The sequence below is a fragment of the Nomascus leucogenys genome, chromosome 2 (genome assembly GCF_006542625.1).
Source record: "Nomascus leucogenys isolate Asia chromosome 2, Asia_NLE_v1, whole genome shotgun sequence".
NCBI classification, from domain to species: Eukaryota; Metazoa; Chordata; class Mammalia; order Primates; family Hylobatidae; genus Nomascus; species Nomascus leucogenys.
Window position 1 is genome coordinate 6,657,932 of NC_044382.1, and position 19,948 is coordinate 6,677,879.

Below are 19,948 nucleotides of genomic sequence, written 5' to 3' on the forward strand. Positions count from 1 at the left end.
TCACCCAGGCTGGAATACAGTGGTGCAGTCATGGCTCACTGCACCCTTGACCTCTCAGGCTCAAGTGATCCTCCCACCTCAGCCTCCTGAGTAGTTGGAGCCACAAGCGTGAGCCACCATACTTGGCTAATTCCTATGTATGAGTTTTTAACCCCACTGAGCTCCTGGAATTTGACCTAATAATATTAGTACTTTTTTCCTTTTACGGCAGGATACAATTTTCTTTTCTTTTTTTTCGTAGATCATGGTGCAGCCACAGAGATGGTAGCCCCTCTCCATGCTCCCAGGGATGTGATTTTAATAAAAGAACAGAAACCTTGATTTATCTCCACTACAGTTCCAATGCCAGGGGATGCAAACTCAAATATCTATACAGGTTAGGGATGCAACTTAAATGAGTGAAGCATGCAGATACAAGACAAAAAGGAGTGATGGCAACTGTGAAAAACCATAGAATATATGCTTAAATAAAGGTAGTTGCTATTTAACCCCTGCATATTGTTGCCATGTAGATCTAATTGTCAGATATTCTAATTTTTCAAGAAAAGCTGGAAATTCAGATTTTTAAAACCTGAAACTATCAAATTTTTAAAACGGTAAAAAAGACGGTATAGGACAAACATATGTATGTGTGGGGGGTCACATCCAGCTTGTGACTCCTACCCCATGCCTGTTTTTATACCCCTGTACAATCCCTTCCCACACTGACTATGGGTTTGGCCATACTACTAGTTTCGGCCAACGGGACATTACCAAGTGTGGTGCAACCAGAGGTTTGATAAGCATTTGTTCACTGGGGCTTGTCCTTTCTCAAGTCACTATGCAGACGTTTGAATGATAAAAAGCCACAGGGAGGAGAGGCCCTAGAAGATGAAAAGTCATTTTGAATGAGTTCCCAGCTGATTGCAGCTTATACCATGTGGGTCCCGGCTGAGCCCGGGTCAGCCCACACAATTGTAAAATCATAATAAACCATTGTTATTCTAAGCTACTAAGTCTTGGGCGGTTTGTTGTGTTGCAATAGGTAACTGAAATAGAGGTCATATCTAATCCCTTTGTTTTACTAATGAATGTCCTAAGGGCCATAGTGGAAGGGACCTGGTGAAATTCAGATAGCATGACAGTGGCAAGAACTTTCCAATTCTGTGCTCTTCCTATTGCTTTTCTTTCAATTCCTTTGGTGAAAAGCACCAGGTAAGGACTATGAAACTTCAAAGTCTACCTGCAGGGAACTTATACTGTGTCCTGAATGCATGCAAATTACTGTAACTTGGTCCTTGGTAATGGAAAGATTTCTAGGTCATCCAGCCTCTTTGACTTTATAGGTGCAGAGAATGCAAAAACACTTTGAGAAAGTGAAAAGCAGCCTCTGATATCTGGAAGCTGGCCTGGTACAATCAGCCATGCCATGATGTTACTAGGCCATAGCCTGGCCCTTATAGCTAGGCTTTGTGGTTTTCCTGTAGAATAAAACAATTCCAAAGAACATCAACATCAGACGAGGTCATTCTGTGACCATGATAGATCCAGACAAATACAAGACCACTGTATAATGAGGTCTAAACACAGATAAAAAGATAAAACCTGATGATTGTCCAAACCACAAAAAATGACTCAACATACCCACTTGGCTAATATGAGGGAGTTGCTGCTGCATTTTTTTTTTTTTTTTTTTTCGTTTTTGAGACAAGGTCTGGCTCTATCACTCAGGGTACAGTGGAGTGGTGCGATCTCCATTCACTGCAACCTCCACTTCCTGGGCTCAAGCGATCCTCCCACCTCTGCCTCCCAAGTAACTGAGATGACAGGCGCGCACCACCAGGCCCGGTTCATTTTTGTATATTTTGTAGAGGCGAGTTTCGCCATGTTGCCCAGGCTGGTCTGGAACTTCCGGGCTCAAGCAATTCGCCTGCCTCGGCTTACCAAAGTGCTGGGATTACAGGCGTGAGCCATCGCGCCCGGCCAGGATGCTGTTTCTTTATCTGCACAGCTTTAGCCTCAATCTAGAATTCCTTTCCTCTAGGTAAGATGAACTGAGATGCTCAATCATGGAACGACCCTCTCTTCCTGACAGTATCTAATCCGGTGAAGCTCTCACTTCCTTAAACCCTCTCCCAAATCACTCCCAAACAACTCTTACCGGGAGGCCCCATCGTTCCTCAATGTGTGTTCACAGTCACTGCAACTAGTAATAAACCCAGCTTGTTCAACGATCCGTGTCTTCCTGGTGGGATTTGGTTAGAGGGCACGGACAGACCTAAGTGACACAGAGTTGGAGGCTGAGTTCACTAGAAGGAGTCTCCGCTTGTGTGTTCCTTCTTAGCGACTCTTTTGGTTAATGTCTGTCGTCCCTCTACCAGAATTAAGCTCCAGGAGAACAGGGGCCTTGTCTGTCATGTTCAGAGCTGATTCTCAGTGCCTAGAACGGTACGCAGCAGAAGCTGGATGCTTAAAAAATAACCATTTTCTGAACGAATGAGGGGCTCGATATACGCACGTTCCCTTTAATCTCGCAGCTCCTCGCAGATCGTGTGACATACAGACGGCACCACAGTACACTTCCCAAAACCCCTCTTTCCCGAAGAAATCTCGAAACTCTCACTCCTGGGATGCCCATCCTCTCAGAGCCTCTTCCCTGGGCCGAGCTTCTCTCACTTGCTGGCCCCTTCCCACACCTGAGCCCCAGGCCTATACACCTTCCTAACGCCCCTAGAACCCACCTGTCTCCACCATCTGCCCCTACTATCAGACACTGCCGGGCGGGCCGCGCAGCTACCTAGGCGTCTAGGGGGCACTGCGGCATGGATCGCGCATGTGCGGAAATAGGTCGCATACGCAGGACCTCCGACAAGTGAGGAGTTGCCTCGGAGTTTCCGTCCCGGTCTGGGCAGCCTTGGGCTGCCAGGAAGTCAGGAGAAGCTAGCCGGAAGGAGAACCCGGGCGCACGGCTTTCTGGGACACGTAGTCGTGGCGCTCTCAAAGCCCTACCATGAGCAAGCTCTTAACTCTTCAGGTCTGCACGTCCTACGTCCACAGTCCAGTGCTACTCTCAACTCAAGAGTTCAGTTTCGGGCTGCCAAGAGCCAGCAACCTGGTGTCAGAGGCTCGGTCCCACAACGCTCTGCGGGCCGCCGCGCCTGCTGGGAGGTGTAGTCCCCGATCTGCGTACTGCGTTAGCCGAGGGGGAGGGCGGAGCTGCCGGCGGCCCGGGCGGGCTGGCAGCTAGAGTGGGTGCGATAGCCGCCTCCGCCTCTGCCGCCTCCGCTGTCGCCTCCTCCGCCCGGGCCGTTCGCTGCTGCGCGGGGAGAGCGAGGCGGGGCCGCCGGGGCCGCCATGGAGCCCGACTCGGTGATTGAGGACAAGACCATCGAGCTCATGGTGAGTGCGGCCCGCTGGACCGTCTGTGCTTCCGTCCGTCCGGCCCCGGGCGGGCCTGCCCACCTCAACGTCCGGTGCGAGGCCGGCTCTGGCCCTTCCCAGACGCCTCGGCCCAGACCCGGGCCCCCAGCCTTCCCTGGCCTCGGACCCGGCGCGGGCTCCTCTGATCCCTCGACATCTCCGGCCGGTCCTGGCCCGGCCCCCTCCATGCCCCTCGCTTCTCCCCCTCCTGTCCCGTCTCCGGTCCCAGCTCTCGGACGACCCTCGCTCGTTTATGCTGTAGACTTAGGTCGCACTCGCTCTAGCACCCCATTCTCCTTCTTTTAGAAAGGGATTTTTTTTCTTTCCTCTGTTTCGGCCCAGGCCCGCACCGCGCTTGCAAGCCCCACTCAGGCCGAGTGAGATGGTGGGAAGGAGTACCGAGATGGGTCGGGGCCGCCTGGGCCTCCGCGTCCTAGGAGGGGTCTCAGCACCCACTCCCCAGCCTAGGTCTGTGTGGATGCCAGGATAGGCCCTACAGAGCTGGGGGGGGGGGGGGGCAGGGAGCTTTCGGGTTTGAGGCTGTGGCGGATAAGGAGGCCTCTTTCCCGGGCCTTGTGGTGTCCGGCTTCTCGGACAAAGGGTTTCCTACCCGGCGGAGAGGGATGTTTGCATAGCAAGGCCCCAGGTACTCGGGATTCCATCCTCCAGGAAAGAGAAGCCGCAACTTCACGTTTTCCAGAGCTGCTTTGGGAAATTGGGGATGAGTGGGGAGGGAGCCATCCTCATCACTGCCGCGAGTTCTTTCTTCTTAGAAAGGAAAAAAAAAAAAAAGAGGGGAATCCTTGGCCCCCGGGGGAAGCGACCACTCTTCTGTTAGAAACCACTGGCCAGACTCCCCGGTCTGTGGACACCCTCCACCCTCCTCCGAAGCTTTAGGATTTGAAGCCAGAAGGGGTTTTTAGGGACAGGACCGTAAGAGAGTGGCTAGAAGTGAAGAATTTGCTAATTGGTGGATGATTTGGTGGAAGAAATAAAATATGGCAGATATTACCTGCCAATGTGAACATGAGGGAAATCAAACTGGGCTCTGGAGAGCTGGGAAGAGGAAGTCTGCATCAGCAAATGGACATGTCCAGGATTTCTTCCTGTGGAAGCCTTGACAGTTTCTTTGTATCTCTCCTAACACGGTAACAACTTCTTCCCCAGGGTTGAGAGGAGAGGTGGAAGAATCTACTTAACCCAGCAAAATGTTTTCCTAGCCAGATTTTCTTCAGTGTGAAAATGTTTATTGAGTCAGTGATTCCACTGGGTAGGGTTGGTGACATCAGAGCCGCTTCCCCCATTTAACGCTATAAATAATAAATGGTGACACTGAAAGTCTGTTGGATAGCTGCATGGTTTCTGTGGATGATGGTGTCTGGGGAGTTGAGATGCTTGTTTTAAAAATGGAAGTACAGTAGCATAAATACGGAGGCAGGTTAATGTTTGCTGTGCTTTGCATAATTCACAGAACTGGACTTCTCTAGCGTTCTTGAAAGGCAGGAGGGAAAAAGAGAAACTGATAGTTTTTGATTTTTGCGTGCGTGTGTGTGTGTGTGTGTGTGTGTGTGCGCGCACGTGGGGTTGTTTTCAAAGGGATAATGTCACATGCTGAGTGATTTTTCCTTTTCAGCATAATTTATCATACTTGTAGTCAAGTGTTTGGTATTCTGTAACTTTTGTAGTGGGTTATTTTGGTAAATATCTTAAATCGACTAAGTATATTACATATTCTTAAGAATGTACACACAATGCATGTATTTACAACAGAAGTACTTCATATCGAAAAATTGTAACTTGGTGCGTCTTTGAAATTGGCTGTTCCCAGCTCCTTCCATTTCTATTCCTTTAAAAAATAACGAAAATGTATTTATTTTCAAAAGAATTATAAGAAATACGTTGTAACCCAAGTTAGTGTATGGTTACAAAATAAAAAAATAAAAACCTTTGGCCTAAATTCACTGGCTTCCTATGCTTATAACTTAAAAAGTTTTGATTTTACATGATAGCACTTGGCTTTGATCTGAAAAGAGATTTCAGCCTGTTAAGGACATTATAAACTGGGATTTAAAATGGAATTCTTAGAAAATTTAACAAAGAGTTTAGTTATATTACGATTAATTTTAAAATGGCCTTTTATTTAAGGATTTTGATATTTCCTGAAACGGATACCAGTTAAGACTCTTAGACAACCCTTATCATAAATTAAATATATGTATTTATTTTAGTAAAATAGCACAGGTGCTTAACAACTGATTGAGTAAATCCAGGATCTAGTGTAGGAAATAATGCCTTATAATCTAATTGCATGTGGCTGTTTTCACTGCATTTAAATTACAGTTTCCAGAACTGGGTTAAAAACATTTTTTACATTGGTTTCAAGATAATACGATTGATGGAGGAAAAGGGGTTAAACTGATGGTGTTTGGAAAGCCTAAAGCATGAAATATTTTTAGATTTTTATGAGTCAGCTTCAGCACTCAAATATTTGTGATTGTGCTGCTTGTACCAGTTTGGCACTTAATGCTTAACAAGATAACTTTCATTTGCTGTTCCAAAGTGTGCTACATTAAAAAGAGGAAACACACTTCTTGGTTATTTCCATTTTCTAATCTTCATCCTTGTACTTTCCTTAATATTGATTCTTTTGTTTTTCCTGGCATTTTTGATAAGTATATTAGGAAATAAAGCTGGTGATAGCAGAATAGTTAAATTTCTAAAATATAACCCCCACTTTGACTCCTACCGCTGCCTGAGGCCTGGGTCCACAAAGGTTGCTTCTCCTACTGACCCACTCTATAGGATTCAGATTTTAATATTATTAAAGTCTATAAACTCTTAATTTAGACCCTGAATTTACAGTTGCTAATGGTAAATAATTTAACCGCCAGGTGACTTTTAGGGCTTTATATTGGCCCAGTGCTATACCTGTTAGTGGGCCTATTTTTCCAAACTTCTGAGTTTGGTAAAATTCGCCTTATGAATGAGGCAGAAAACTAGTAATTCATTTTGGAAATATGTAAAGTTTATCAGGCTATGTTCAATGGACTTCATTGGAAAGAATGAGAACGGTACAATATGTATCACGTGGTATTTATTAACCTTTGAGTTAGGAATATGACTTGATTTTCAGGCACTCATCACTAGAAAGCACTCACAAGAGCTTCTGATTGGAAGAGAAAGATGATTAGATTACCCTGTAAGAAGCCAGCAGAAATTGATGCTATCACTTTAGGAAAGGCGATCCTGCCTCCTCCATGGGTATGAGTGAATCCCCTCTTCCCTTTACACAATTAATGGACGGTTTATGATTAATTGTTAAATGACTTCCCTTTTTGCTAAGTGACCTTAAGTGAGTCATTTCCCTTCTGTCTTACCTCTTAAGTGGCTGTATTACTTGTTGAATGAAGTAATATAGGTTAAAATACACTGATCCTTATTAAGAAGGTGTGGGCAGGTGCGGTGGCTCACGCCTGTAATCCCAGCACTTTAGGAGGTGGGAGGATTGCTTGAGCCCAGGAGTTTGAGACCAGCCTAGGCAACATAGCAAGACCTGTCTCTACAAAAAATAAAAAAATTAGCCAGGCATAGTGGTTCACTCCTATAGTCCCTGCTGCTCAGGAGCCTGAGGTGGGGAGGATTGCTTGAGCCCAGGAGTTTGAGGTTGCAGTGAGCTGTGATTGTGCCACTGCACTCCAGCCTGGGTAACAGAGCAAGACACTCTGAAGAAAAAAAAAAGAAAAAAGAAAGAAACGAATAAACGAAGTTACTGGAAATGTTGTCCTTTTTTCTTTTTGGATCTTTTTTTTCCTTCCTGTCATTGACTTTCTCGGGGTGAGTGGGGTTGTTTAGTGACTTCATCAAGAAATTGGATATTACTTTGTCACCATCCTTCTTCTCATGTAGCACACCACTAGAGGTGCTAACTTACTGAATGCAGACTCAGTGGACACAGGTTTCAATAGGGTCCAAATGAATAAACCACACACACACACACACATATTTACATAAAATATATGGACTTCACTGACCTGCCTAAAGAGGCTGGGGCTCAAATATATCAATTTTTGCCCCTGATTTTGCAGTAGGTTAGATATCCTTTCAGATTTGACATGGATAAACATGTTCCTGCACACAAATCTTGGCATTCTGGGCTCTTGACTGCTATAGTCTGTCTCCTGGAAACAGAGAGCTAGCCCAGGAGAATCACTCGGCCATTACATAGATTCACAACAGCACATATATGCCTTTTACTAGTGTTGTTTGAGCCTATGAATTCTAGAAACAAAATTATCTGCCCTGTAAGATCTGTGGGATCCTGGGTTCCACCTTGTGATATTTGTTCTTCATAGAAAAGGAAGCATTTTAAGTCCTAGTGATTCCAACTCCAGTCTTCCTTTGTATTCCATTCTCCCTTATGGCTTTTCTGCCTACTTTCCTCTCTCACTGTATATTCTAGCACATGGAGGACCATGGTCCTCCAAATTCTGCTCACACGTTTCCTTTGTCAGCACTGATAGGAATGGACCTAAGCCCATTTACTGAAGGCTACTGATATTTATCAAAAAGATCTAATAGGTGGTTCTCTGGCCAAATTGGCTTAGGTTATATCTCAGCAATCTTCTCTTTCATTTATGCTAATGAAGTCCTATCCACCCATAAAACACAATAGGTGCCACCTCTTTTGATGTCAGTTTATATTATGGTAGCAGAGACCATCTGGTATTTGTGTCTATATAGCACTGCCTATATGACACTCAAATGAAATGAATGAATTCTGGCACTTTGTATTTATCCTGTAGCACTTAACGCATTTCAGGCTTGTATTATAGTTACCTGTTTGTGTCCTCTGTTGAATGATGAACTCCTCATGGGAAGGGCTGGGGCCTTAATTATCTTCCTGTGACACACAGTTCCTTCATACACACGGTGTCTTCTTTGTGGTAGGCTTTCAGGAAATGTTGGGTTGAATTTTCCTGGTGGTCATTTTCAGACATTATTGCCTTTTGCCTGTGTCTTAACTATCCTCTTTTCTAAACATTTTCACCCACATTACTAATTCTCACAATAATCAGTTCCTAACTTTTATGGGACTTATCATATCATCCTATTATGTTATAAAAACTTGTGGTTGTGCCTAAACTCTTCTTCTAGAGGCTGTGTTTGATTGCCCTGTTACTCCTCAGCACATGGGTGCTCAATATGGATTTAAATTAATGTTAGGTTTTCTTTCATGCAGTGAAATCTTTTAAGATTTCCTTTTGAGTATCTTAAGACAAAGGTAGAGAAGAATAGAGAAGAAAGATGGGGAGGGGGAAGAGGTGGGTGGTGTGTGGTTCATAGGACATCCATAGACATATTAACCATGATTTGCAGACTTTCCACACATACAGATTGATTTACATAGAACTCAGAGACTGGCTGTTAGCAAAGAATTGAGGAAACTGAATACTTTTTGCATCAGTTGGTGCAGGTTTGCCAAATAGTTGATAAGCTCCAAGGGCTCCATGACCTTAGAAAAGCATGGTTTAGCAGAAAGGGCATCGGCTTTGAAGTGAAACACCTGAGTTTGTATCCTAGCTCTGTCACTTGCTAGCTGTGTGACGTAAAGAAAGGTAACCTTTCTGCAGTATGATTTTATTATATGTAAAAATAAATAAGAAAACTTAGGTATTGGTCTGAGTTGTTGGGAGGATTATATGAGAGATGTGTGTGAAAGGACTTTGCAGAGGCTTGCTTTTCTTCAAATGCTGACCATACTAACTTTCCCCACAAGTACAGGGACCTTAAAGCAAAGTCAAACAGATGGTGTGGAAAAGGTTTTTATTTTTTTCTCCTGAGTTGCGCATGTATTTGTTTGTGAGGCTTTACAGAAGACTGACATTTAGTTGCTTTTAGCCATACGTTTAATTGGGAAAAACAATGAAATTATACAGAGTCAATACTGTCTTGGAAAATCTGGGAGGTACTATTTCAATGACTACCAATTTGGCGTAATTAGATCTATGCTGTAACTACAGAGAGAACCCACCCAGTCTTATTTTTATACCTGGTATCCTGACAGAAAGAGACTAGTGATTAGTTTATATTGACATTGAGCATTGGGATTTATGTTTGATCGGTTTAGTTTAGACTGACCAAATTGTGATTTTTGAATTCTTATTCTTATCATCATCAAAGTTGATGGTTTTAACTTGAACAGAATAAGCAGTGAGAATTCATACAAGATTTCCTTCTGAGTTGTATTGTTCATTGAATTAGTTGACAATGGGGGAAGAAACTTGTTGGTTAAGAATGTGCTGGTTACCCTTGGTTAGTTTCTGCTGATCACAATTGCTTAAGAGGAAGTTTGTCTTTGTAGGCAAATGAGAGACAGACCAGGAAGACCTGACAATCCAGTAGGGTATCTCTAACCTCGTTCTTACTGTTTTAATGAAACTAAAAGATGGAAGAGTTCTGTGATGTCAGCGGGAAGCATTTTTAGGAAATTCCCTCTCAGGTTGAGTCAACAATGAAGATCTTCACAAAATGGAAAGCTGTGAAGTATAAACACTGGGACATTAACAGGAAAAATAATAAAAAAAAAAGCTTTGGCTCTTTGGCTTGTGATAGAGAGGTGTGTAAATATAAGCATACTGAATGTAGGAAACCATTGTGTAGTAAAAAGCCTCTGATCCACAGAAGAAAAAGACTGAGGTTCTACTATTGTGAAAAAGGAACTTGAGTAATTTTTAATGTTTATTTTTTTAGGAGTTAACTGGAGAACATTGAACCAGTTTTGGTAACTAACAATAAAATATATTTTGGCTCTCTGAAATGACTACATGATAGATTCAAAGAGAAAGGGGGCAGAGGGGCAGGAAGAACTCAGCCCTGACACTCCTTACCTGGCATCTGTTAATCTTTGTATTACTAGCATAAGGCCTGCCAGCAATTAGGCATTGAAGAAATATATATATATATATATATTTTTTTTTTTGAAGGGAAGGGAGAAAAATTAACTCACTAGTACAGGGGAAAAGCCTGAGGATTCAAGAGGTCCAGAAATGAGTCTGTTAGTCAAATGGCTGTGGTTGTGTTTTGCTGTCACTCGTTTTGCATTTTGGGTAGTTGCACCTTTAAAAGCATAGTATAATGTTTTAGCAGTTAGCTACTAGCCATAGTTCACTAGCTGCTTCTGTCAAAATTGGGTTTCCAGTTTATTCTTAGGCTTAAGAGTAATACCACTTAATGGGAAAGACTTGAGAACTCATTATTTGCTTGGGATTTTACTTTTGTGATCTCCTTAAAGTTGTGAGTCTTAAGGTATTTTCATCTGATTGTTATGGTGAGGTTAATCATAGACCGGTATTTCAGTCACTTTAATTGCTTTACCTACAATATGAACAATCGGAACATCTTTAAGAGTCATTGCCTGTGGACTGTCAACAAATCTTAGAATTTAAAAATTACTTGGGTTCAGCTGGATTTGAGATTCTTTGTCACAGTTACAATCTTTGCTGCTAAACACAAAGACTACTTGAGTACCATTATAGTGTGTCTTGCCACAATCTTTTTTTTTTTTTTTTTTTTGAGACGGAGTCTTGCTCTGTTACCCAGGCTGGAGGACAGTGGCACCATCTCAGCTCACTGCAACCTGTCTCCTGGGTTCAAGTGATTCTCCTTCCTCAGCCTCCCGAGTAGCTGGGATTGTAGGCATGTGCCACCAGGCCCAGCTAATTTTTGTATTTTTAGTAGAGATGGGGTTTCACCATGTTGGTCAGGCTGGCCTCAAATTCCCGACCTCAAGTGATCTGCCCACCTCGGCCTCCCAAAGTGTTGGGACTACAGGTGCGAGCCATCGAGCCCAGCCTATAATGTGTTTTGTTTTAGCATTAATATTGTGGGCTTTAGGCTGGGCATGGGGGCTCACACCTGTAATCCCAGCCCTTTGGGAGGCCAAGGTAGGCAGATCGCTTGAGCTTAGGAGTTCGAGGCCAGCCTGGGCAACATGGTGAAACCTTGTCTCTACTTGAAAAAAAAAAGAAGGAAAAAAAAATCATGGGCTTTAGAATTGCATGGCTCTTTGTTAATTAAATGCTTTTTAAGTGGCAAGATCTAGGGAATTAACCCTTTCAGGATGGCCCAACTGATTCATCTAGGCTGAAATATTTACTCTTCTGTATTTTCATAGTTCTCCATTTTGATGTTAATTAATTTAGGACCTTTGAGAGTAAAGCTTGATTTCTTCTCCTCTCTCAGAAATCATGGGCTTTCTGACCCTTGAACTGTGGAGTCCACAGTGCTCCATGAAAAGGGCATGGGCTCTACTACCTAGTAGATGTGGGACTTTGGACAGGTTACTTCTTTCTGCTCATCTTTTTTGAGAATTAAATATGGGTAATTAATGTAAAGGGCTTGGCCAAGTAGTAGCTCTTCAATAAGGTAGGTATTACTATAATTAGTGCAGGAGCATTTTGGCTGTAATGTAGCAATTGAGGAAGTAGCAAATTTATGTTCAAGTAAGTTCAGTCTTTTTGTTTTTATCTTTGTTGTCCTGTTGAATGCCTTCTCTCTCTCCCTTTTAGTTTGTTTAGAATTTGCAGTCTAATTTGATATGGTAGAAAAAGAACTGATATAATATGGACAGGACTTAGTATTTAATGGTGTCACCTAGTAAATTGTTTATTAGCGTTCTTTATGATTTTTCCCAGTTTACGTGGTGATTGGCCATTGTACGGGACTGGCCTTTACTGAGTCAGAAGTTCAGTCTTCAGTTAGATGTTTTGAAGCACACTATATTTTAGCTAAGAGTAGAGGATTTGGGTAATATGTAGATAGGATGTCTTATATGTAGCAAACCAAAACATTTCTTTGTTAGGTACCTAAATAAATATCTTTATGGTAGATATCTGAGCCCTCTCATATCATTATTTTTGGCTGACAAACTATTTTTCTAATGGTGGAGGAGCTGTCTTAGGAAATGGATGAGGAAGTTCAGGGTAGCTGAATGGTCTAGTACAATTTATATGGATGATAGGGTAGGTTTTTTTAGCTGCTCTCATTTGGAAGTTGCATGCTGTTTATCATAAGTAAATATTAATATTAGGGATGTTCCATTATTTGTTACGAGTTTTGTATCCTTTCAACACAGAGGTGAGGTATGCTGCTGCAGGCATTTTATGCCAAATAGCTGACTCAGGGGTTATAACTTTTTTCCTGTGCCTCAGATCCACCATTCCATTGACCCTTCCTTCCATTTCTCGGAGGCTGTCCTTTGCCGCTGGTGCCATGGTGGGTGTATGGATTGCTTTCTGTCTTTCAACAGTTACCGAAGTGCATGTTTGGGATTTTGTTGAAGAAAGCTGGATACAGTAAACGGAAAGAATCTTGGAAGATGCTTGACTGCTGTCTTTTCTCAGACTAGTCTGAAAGGGAAAACCCCCATTCATTCTGGATTGGTGGATCTGAAGTACAAAATATTTTCCAGGTAAGCAATTACCCTGTATTGTTTTGTTTTGTGGAACTCAACTCGCTGAAAGAAATTTTGAAAAATATTTTTCCTTATTTCTTTTGTCCATTAATAGGGAAAGGGAGAAATATTAGACGTTTGTGCGTAGTGTCATGTTTGGCCATGTTTGGGTGTGGATCAGTGAAGGTATATATGTCTGAATTGCTGGTAAAAACTTTGTTTTACTGTAAGAAGTGCAGTTATTATTATCTTTGAGACATTAGGTCGCTCAGGCTGGACTGCAGTGGCACGAACATGGCTTACTACAGCCTTGACCTCTTGGCCTCACACGATCGTCCTGCCTTAGCCTCGCAGGTAGCTGGGACCACAGGCATGTGTCACTATGCTCAGCTAATTTCTTTTTTGTAGACACAGGGTCTCACCATGTTGCCCAGACTGGTCTTGAACTCCTGGGCTCAAATGATTTGCCTGCCTTGGCCTCCCAAAGTGTTGGAAGTACAGACATGAGCCACCACGCCTAACTCAGTTATTTTTATTGTAAGCCCAAATAGTTTTTATTTATAGTCTAATAGGAAATACAGTAAACAGGGACATATATTGTTTAGGGAATAGCTTGTAAAATATGGAAAACAAATGGTAATTTTGAGGCATTCTCACATTATTTATATAATAGTTAATACCTGGTCAAAATATTTTTTGCGTTTTCGTGTAAAGTGGTGGTACTTTATTCTGAGGTCTCTTGGCGGGTTGTCTTGGGGAGGTTTACTAACTGTAGCAACTGCTTATTGAGAGCAAGTGCTACATGCCAGTTACCTTTGTATGCACTTTACGTATATTACTTAATTGGCACAGTGCTTCACCTGCATTTTACAGCTAGTGAAATGGAGCTCATAAGCATAAAGTGCCAGTTACTCAGGTCATACAGCTAGGAAATGGTAGAACCAAGCTTTAAGCTTGGGTTTAGGTGTCCTGAAAGCTCTGACTCTTTCTGTCTTACTACACTTGCTGAAGTTTGTACTTCAACCATTAGATTTTCAAATTGCCTGTCTGCAAGAGCAAGGTGTGATTTTCTTTTTTTTTTTTGTTGAGACGGAGTCTTGCTCTGTGGCCCAGGCTGGAGTGCAGTGGCGCAATCTCGGCTCACTGCAAGCTCCGCCTCCCGGGTTCACGCCATTCTCCTGCCTCAGCCTCTCCGAGTAGCTGGGACTACAGGCGCCCGCCACCATGCCCGGCTAATTTTTTTGTATTTTTAGTAGAGACGGGGTTTCACCGTGGTCTCGATCTCCTGACCTCATGATCCGCCCGCCTCGGCCTCCCAAAGTGCTGGGATTACAAGCGTGAGCCACCGCGCCCGGCCGGTGTGATTTTCTACAACACGTTTCCACTCAAAGAACACATGCTGGGTCATTGTTTGGCATGGTATTTTAATAATTTAATATGATTTTTTTTTTTTTTTTGAGGCGGAGTCTCGCTCTGTCGCCCAGGCTGGAGTGCAGTGCCGCGATCTCCGCTCACTGCAAGCTCCGCCCCCCGGTTCATGCCATTCTCCTGCCTCAGCTTCCCTAGTAGCTGGGACTACAGGTACCCGCCACCACGCCTGGCTAATTTTTTTGTATTTTTAGTAGAGATGGGGTTTCACCGTATTAGCCAGGATGGTCTCGATCTCCTGACCTCGTGATGTGCCCGCCTCAGCCTCCCAAAGTGCTGGGATTACAGGTGTGAGCCCCCACGCCTGGCCCATTTAATATGATTAAATGCCACTGCGCCCAGCCCATTTAATACGATTAAATGCTTGCTTACTGAAAAATCAGATCTTCAGTCAGTTCATCAAGTGAATGTAAAGGTAATTTAGGGAGTATAGGAGAGACAATGCATTTAAATATCAAGATGTGCTTTATACAGGGAAGTATCACTTGGTCCAGTGAACTCAAACCTATATCTTCTCAGTTCCTCCTCAGTATTTACTATTTAAATAGCTCGGTAGTTCATTACGTAGACTTCTTTTGGCCTGTGGTTTGTCATCCTTACAAGTAAGGCACTGTCAGGCAACATTCTTGAAAACGTGACTTTTTTCGGTATTTAATATTCTTTCTGGAGAGCATCCTACTCCCTTTCATCTTAAAAAAATTTTCTTTTTATTGTAGACGGACATTCTGACTTTGTGATCCTTGTTTTAATACTTTCACATTTGCTAATATTTCTCCTCTGGTGAGACTGTGGCTCACAGCAACCTTTGCCTCCCAGGTTCAAGTGATTCTGGTATCTCAGCTGCCCAAGTAGCTGGGATTACAGGTGCGTGCCACCATGCCCAGCTAATTTTTGAATTTTTAGTAGGTACGGGGTTTCGCCATGTTGGCCAGGCTGGTCTCAAACTCCTGGCCTCAAGTAATCTGCCTGACTTGGCCTCCTGAAGTGTTGGGATTACAGGTGTGAGCCATTTTTCACCTTGTCTTCTGAAGGATAGTCAGGACAGTCTGGTGGTGGTGGTGCTGGTGGTAGTAGTGGTACTAGTAGTAGAAGTAATAGTTAATACTGGGCACTTATTCTTTATTGAGCATGATTCTAGATATTTTATACATATAAACTTATCCTTATACAGGTTGAGTATCCCTTGTCTAAAATGCTTGGGATCAGAAGTGTTGAGAATTTTGAATTTTTTTCAGATTTTTGAATATTTGCTGTATGCGGATTCAGCATTCCTAATCTAAAATCTGAAATCCGGAAAGTTTCAATGAGCATTTCCTTTGAGCGTCATGTTGGCACTCAAAATGTTTTGGATTTTGGAGCACTTTGGATTTTGTATTTTTGGATTAGGGATATTCAACCTGTAGTAACCTAATGAGGTAGGTACCATTATTTCCACCCTACTGGTGAGGAAACTAAAGGGTAGAGTGGTTAAATAACATGCTCTAGGTCACACATCTTGTGAGGGACAAAGGTGAGATATGAACCCAGGCAGTCTGGATTCAGAGAATGTGCTTCTTACCTCTATTCTATATTACCTGTAGATTAGGGTATCATCCAGTGATAAAGGGGCAGAAATCCTAAAGACTAAAACTATATATTCTGATTTCAAGAAACCATTGCAAAAGGAAACAGTTTTATATATTTCTTACCTTTTGTAGAAAACAGTCTAGCTCTCAGGTTCTGCATTAGCCATCTAGGGCTGTCAGGCTGTTTCCTAAGGCAACTTGAAATAGGTTAGTTTGAGGTTACCTTTTAGTACAGTGCTGTCCCATAGAACTTTCTTCAATGATTGAAATGTTCAGTGTCTGCATTGTTCAATATGGTACAGTTTTGAAGTATGGCTCAAAGTAACTGAATTTTTAACCTTAATTTTAATTAAATTGACATTTAAATAGCTACATGTGGAGATTTATAATGTACCATCATCCTAGATCTGGTCCTTGGTTTAACACTCAAAGAAATTTGATCTGCTCAGCGTGCCCAGACATCCCCTTATCCCAGGGTTGGACCAACATTAGCCAACTTTACAAGACTGATGTGTAAAACCTAAATTTTAATTTATTAATTTACGGTGATATAAGTGTGTTGGCATGATGAGTGTATTCTTTTCTTTTTTTTTTTTTGAGACAGAGTCTTCGCTCTGTCGCCAGGCTGGAGTGCAGTGGTGTGATTGTGGCTCACTGCAACCTCTGCCTCCCAGGTTCAGTTGATTCTCCTGCCTCAGCCTCCTGAGTAGTTGGGACTACAGGTGCGCATCACCACACCCAGCTGATTTTTGTATTTTTAGTAGACGGGGTTTTACCGTTGTTGGCCAGGATGGTCTTGATCTCTTAACCTTGTGATCCACCCGCCTGGGCCTTCCATAGTGCTGGGATTACAGGTGTGAGCCACCACACCCAGCCCAGTATATTGTTTTTTGATAGGCACATTTACTTACTAGGTCCTAATTAATATGTTAGTTTAATTTTTTCAAACAAGTCAGAGGGACCTGAAGACTCAAGCCAAATGACTGGAATATTCTCTTCATATAGGAAGACTTTGTCAGGGAAGTAAGACGTCTGTTGGCCTGGGACTGAGACACCCTCATTCAGCTTACTTTTAGGGATGGTGGTTTTTCCCTGTGGCAAAGCCCCTTCCTTCACCTCTTCTGCTTGCTTTTGCTTCCCAGATCCTTTCATGATTAAGGCATTTGTTTTTAGACAGATTAGTATATTCAGCTTGAATGCACACTTGACTTGTAGGTCTGGGAAGCCCTTTGTTTTCCTTAAGGTTCCTTTATCACTGCTGTAATCCATTTTGTGTTCACTTTCAACTCTGAGAAAACAGTTGAATTTTCCTTGCTTCCGTGTGGCCTCTTTAAGTTAAAGTGAGTTCAGTTTGGGTTATGGTGAATTTGAGTTGCCTATGGATGGATTGTCTAAGAAGAGAAGTATCTAGTAGGAATATTGGCCTGGAGTTCATTAGAGAGGGCAGGGTTAGAGAGAAATATTGGGGAGTTTTTAGGTGCAGTGGTAGCTGACTAGACTTTAGTACAGTTATATGATTACTCAGCATATAGACTGAAGAATGTATATATTAGTGTATGGGAATGCCAACATAAAGGAATGGGCTGCAGCTAAGTTCAGAACTTGAGATCATATGTGATGTTGACCAAGAGTTGTTATTACTACCCTCTCTTCTTTTCCTTTCCTTTCCTTTCCTTTCCTTTCCTTTCCTTTCCTTTCCTTTCCTTTCCTTTCTTCTTTTTCTTTTTCTCTTTCTCTCTCTCTTTTCTTTCTTCCTTTATTTCCTTTCTTTCATTCTTCCGTTCTTCCTCTCTTTCTCTCTCTCTCTCTCTCTGTCTCCCCCTTTCTCTCTTTCTTTCACAGAGTCTCACTCTGTCACCCCGGCAGGAGTGTCATGGCATGGCCTCAGCTCACTGCAGCCTCTGCCTCCTGGGTTCAAGTGATTCTCCCATCTCAGCCTCCTAGTAGCTGGGACTACAGGCACATGCCAACACACCCGGCTAATTTTTGTATTTTTAGTAGAGTCGGGGTTTCCCTATGTTGGCCAGCCTGGTCTCAAACTGCTGACCTTGTGGTCTGCCCGCCTTGGCCTCCAAAAGTGCTAGGATTATAGGTGTGAGCCACTGCATCCAGCCTCTTTTTTTTTTTTTCTTTTTTTTTGAGACAGAGTTTCGCTCTTGTTGCCCAGGCTGGAGTGCAATGGCGTGATCTCGGCTCACTGCAACCTCCGCCTCCTGGGTTCAAGCGATTCTCCTGCCTCAGCCTCCCGAGTAGCTGGGATTACAGGCATGTGCCACCACACCTGGCTAATTTTTGTATTTTTAGTAGAGATGGGGTTTCTCCATGTTGATCAGGCTGGTCGCAAACTCCCGACCTCAGGTGATTCGCCCACCTCAGCCTCCCAAAGTGCTGGGATGACAGGTGCAAGCCACCACGCCTGGCCCTTTTTTTCTTTTTAGGATGGAGTCTCGTTCTGTTGCCCAGGCTGGAGGGCAGTGGTGCGATCTCGGCTCACTGCAACCTCCACCTCCTGGGTTCAAGTGATTCTCCCACCTCAGCCTCCCGAGTAGCTGGGATTACAGGCGTGCGCCACCATGCCCAGCTAATTTTTGTATTTTTAGTAGAGATAGGGTTTTGCCATGTTGGCCAGACTGATCTAGAACTCCTGACCTCAAGTGATCCTCCCACCTCAGCCTCCCAAAGTGCTGGGATTACAGATGTGAGCCAACCTCCCGGCCACACCCTCTCCTTTTCATCTTGACCGAGAATTTTGTTACAGCCTGCTAGTACTTATTCCTAGTCAGCAAACATTTGGGTTGTGACTTTCTCTTCTACTGTAATAGTTTGCTTAATTTTTGAAATGTGTTTTTGAGAACATATCTTATGTACATTTATGCAAACTCAAATTTTATGCATCTGTTGACAAAAATAAGAGAAACAGAACCTAAACAGTGAAGATTGTGGATCAAACGTAAGATGGGAAATGGGAATCTGTTCTTCTTTCAGTCTGTCTCAATTCCTAAGTGCCTTTTATCTTGCTGTGTTATGTGTGATTATGGTATTTTAAAGACACACACTTTTAACATCACAACATGAGGCCTAAATACAAGCCAGCTATTTTATCTGCTAGTCAGTTGAAGAAACTGAACTGTTCCAATGCTGGAGTAAAAATTAGTGGTGTTAGAATTATTGAGATGCTGTATGGGTCTCAAGTATGGCATATCCTTAAGGGATTTTTGAGGCATATTTTTGTCGTATGCTATTTTCACCTTACATATTCACTTCAGACCCTAATTCCTAGGTGTCCTGCAACTCCACTGTAACTAAGTTTTGATAGTGAAAGCATGGAGACATGAAGAGTTCATTATAGCTACAGTCAATCAATACTTGACAAATTTTTTGAATGAATTACTACATCTGTGATACGAAATTAAGGTACAAAAGGGGCTGGGTGCCGTGGCTCACTCCTTTAATCCCAGCACTTTGGGAGGCCGAGGCAGGTGGATCACTTGAGGTTAGGAGTTCAAGACCAGCCTGACCAACATGACGAAACCTCGTCTCTACTAAAAATACGAAAATTAGCCGGGCGTGGTGGCACGCGCCTGTAATCCCAGCTACTTGGGAGGCTGAGGTAGGAGAATAGCTTGAACCTGGGAGGCGGGGGTTGCAGTGAGTCAAGATTGCGTCATTGCACTCCAGTCTGGGCGATAGAGCAAGACTTGGTTTAAAAAAAAAAAAAAAAAGTGCAAAAAGGAGTAACCAGCAAAAAAAAAAGTTTCTTATTCCCTCTAGCCACCCAACTACATTCTTGTGTAACCTTCCTATACATTTGTGTATCCCGTACACATTATTTTTGCACCTTTTTTTAAAGTAAAATATGACTCAGTTATCTTTCATATCAGTTCCCAAAGAGCTGTCATATTTTTTGAGGAGATAATTTAATTTAAAAGATACATGCTGATTTACTGTACAAATATGCCATAATTTGGGTAACCAGTTTGGACTGATGCATGTGTAGGTGATTTCTAGTCTTTTGCTATTACAGTTAATGCTATAAAGAAGAACTGTGCATATGGAATGCATCTTCAGGATAGGATCTTGGGCATGCTGATTAGGTGCTTTTATA

The 19,948-nt window shown here is 42.8% G+C and overlaps 1 protein-coding gene across 6 annotated transcripts in view; it reads left to right on the top strand.

Annotated features, from left to right (window-relative positions):
* The first annotated feature begins 2,961 nt into the window (after nt 1–2,961).
* FBXW11 (F-box and WD repeat domain containing 11) overlaps nt 2,962–19,948 on the top strand; it is a 146,284-nt gene continuing 129,297 nt past the window's right edge. For 3 of the 6 annotated variants that reach the window (XM_003273239.4, XM_003273238.4, XM_003273237.4), the window contains exon 1: nt 2,962–3,378. In XM_003273239.4, coding sequence (XP_003273287.1) covers nt 3,334–3,378 — 45 coding nt within the window. In that variant the 5' untranslated portion in view covers nt 2,962–3,333. Of the gene's footprint in view, nt 3,379–12,706; nt 12,869–19,948 lie in introns of all 6 variants that reach the window. The other 3 variants (XM_030825128.1, XM_030825137.1, XM_030825115.1) reach the window with 2 other exon arrangements.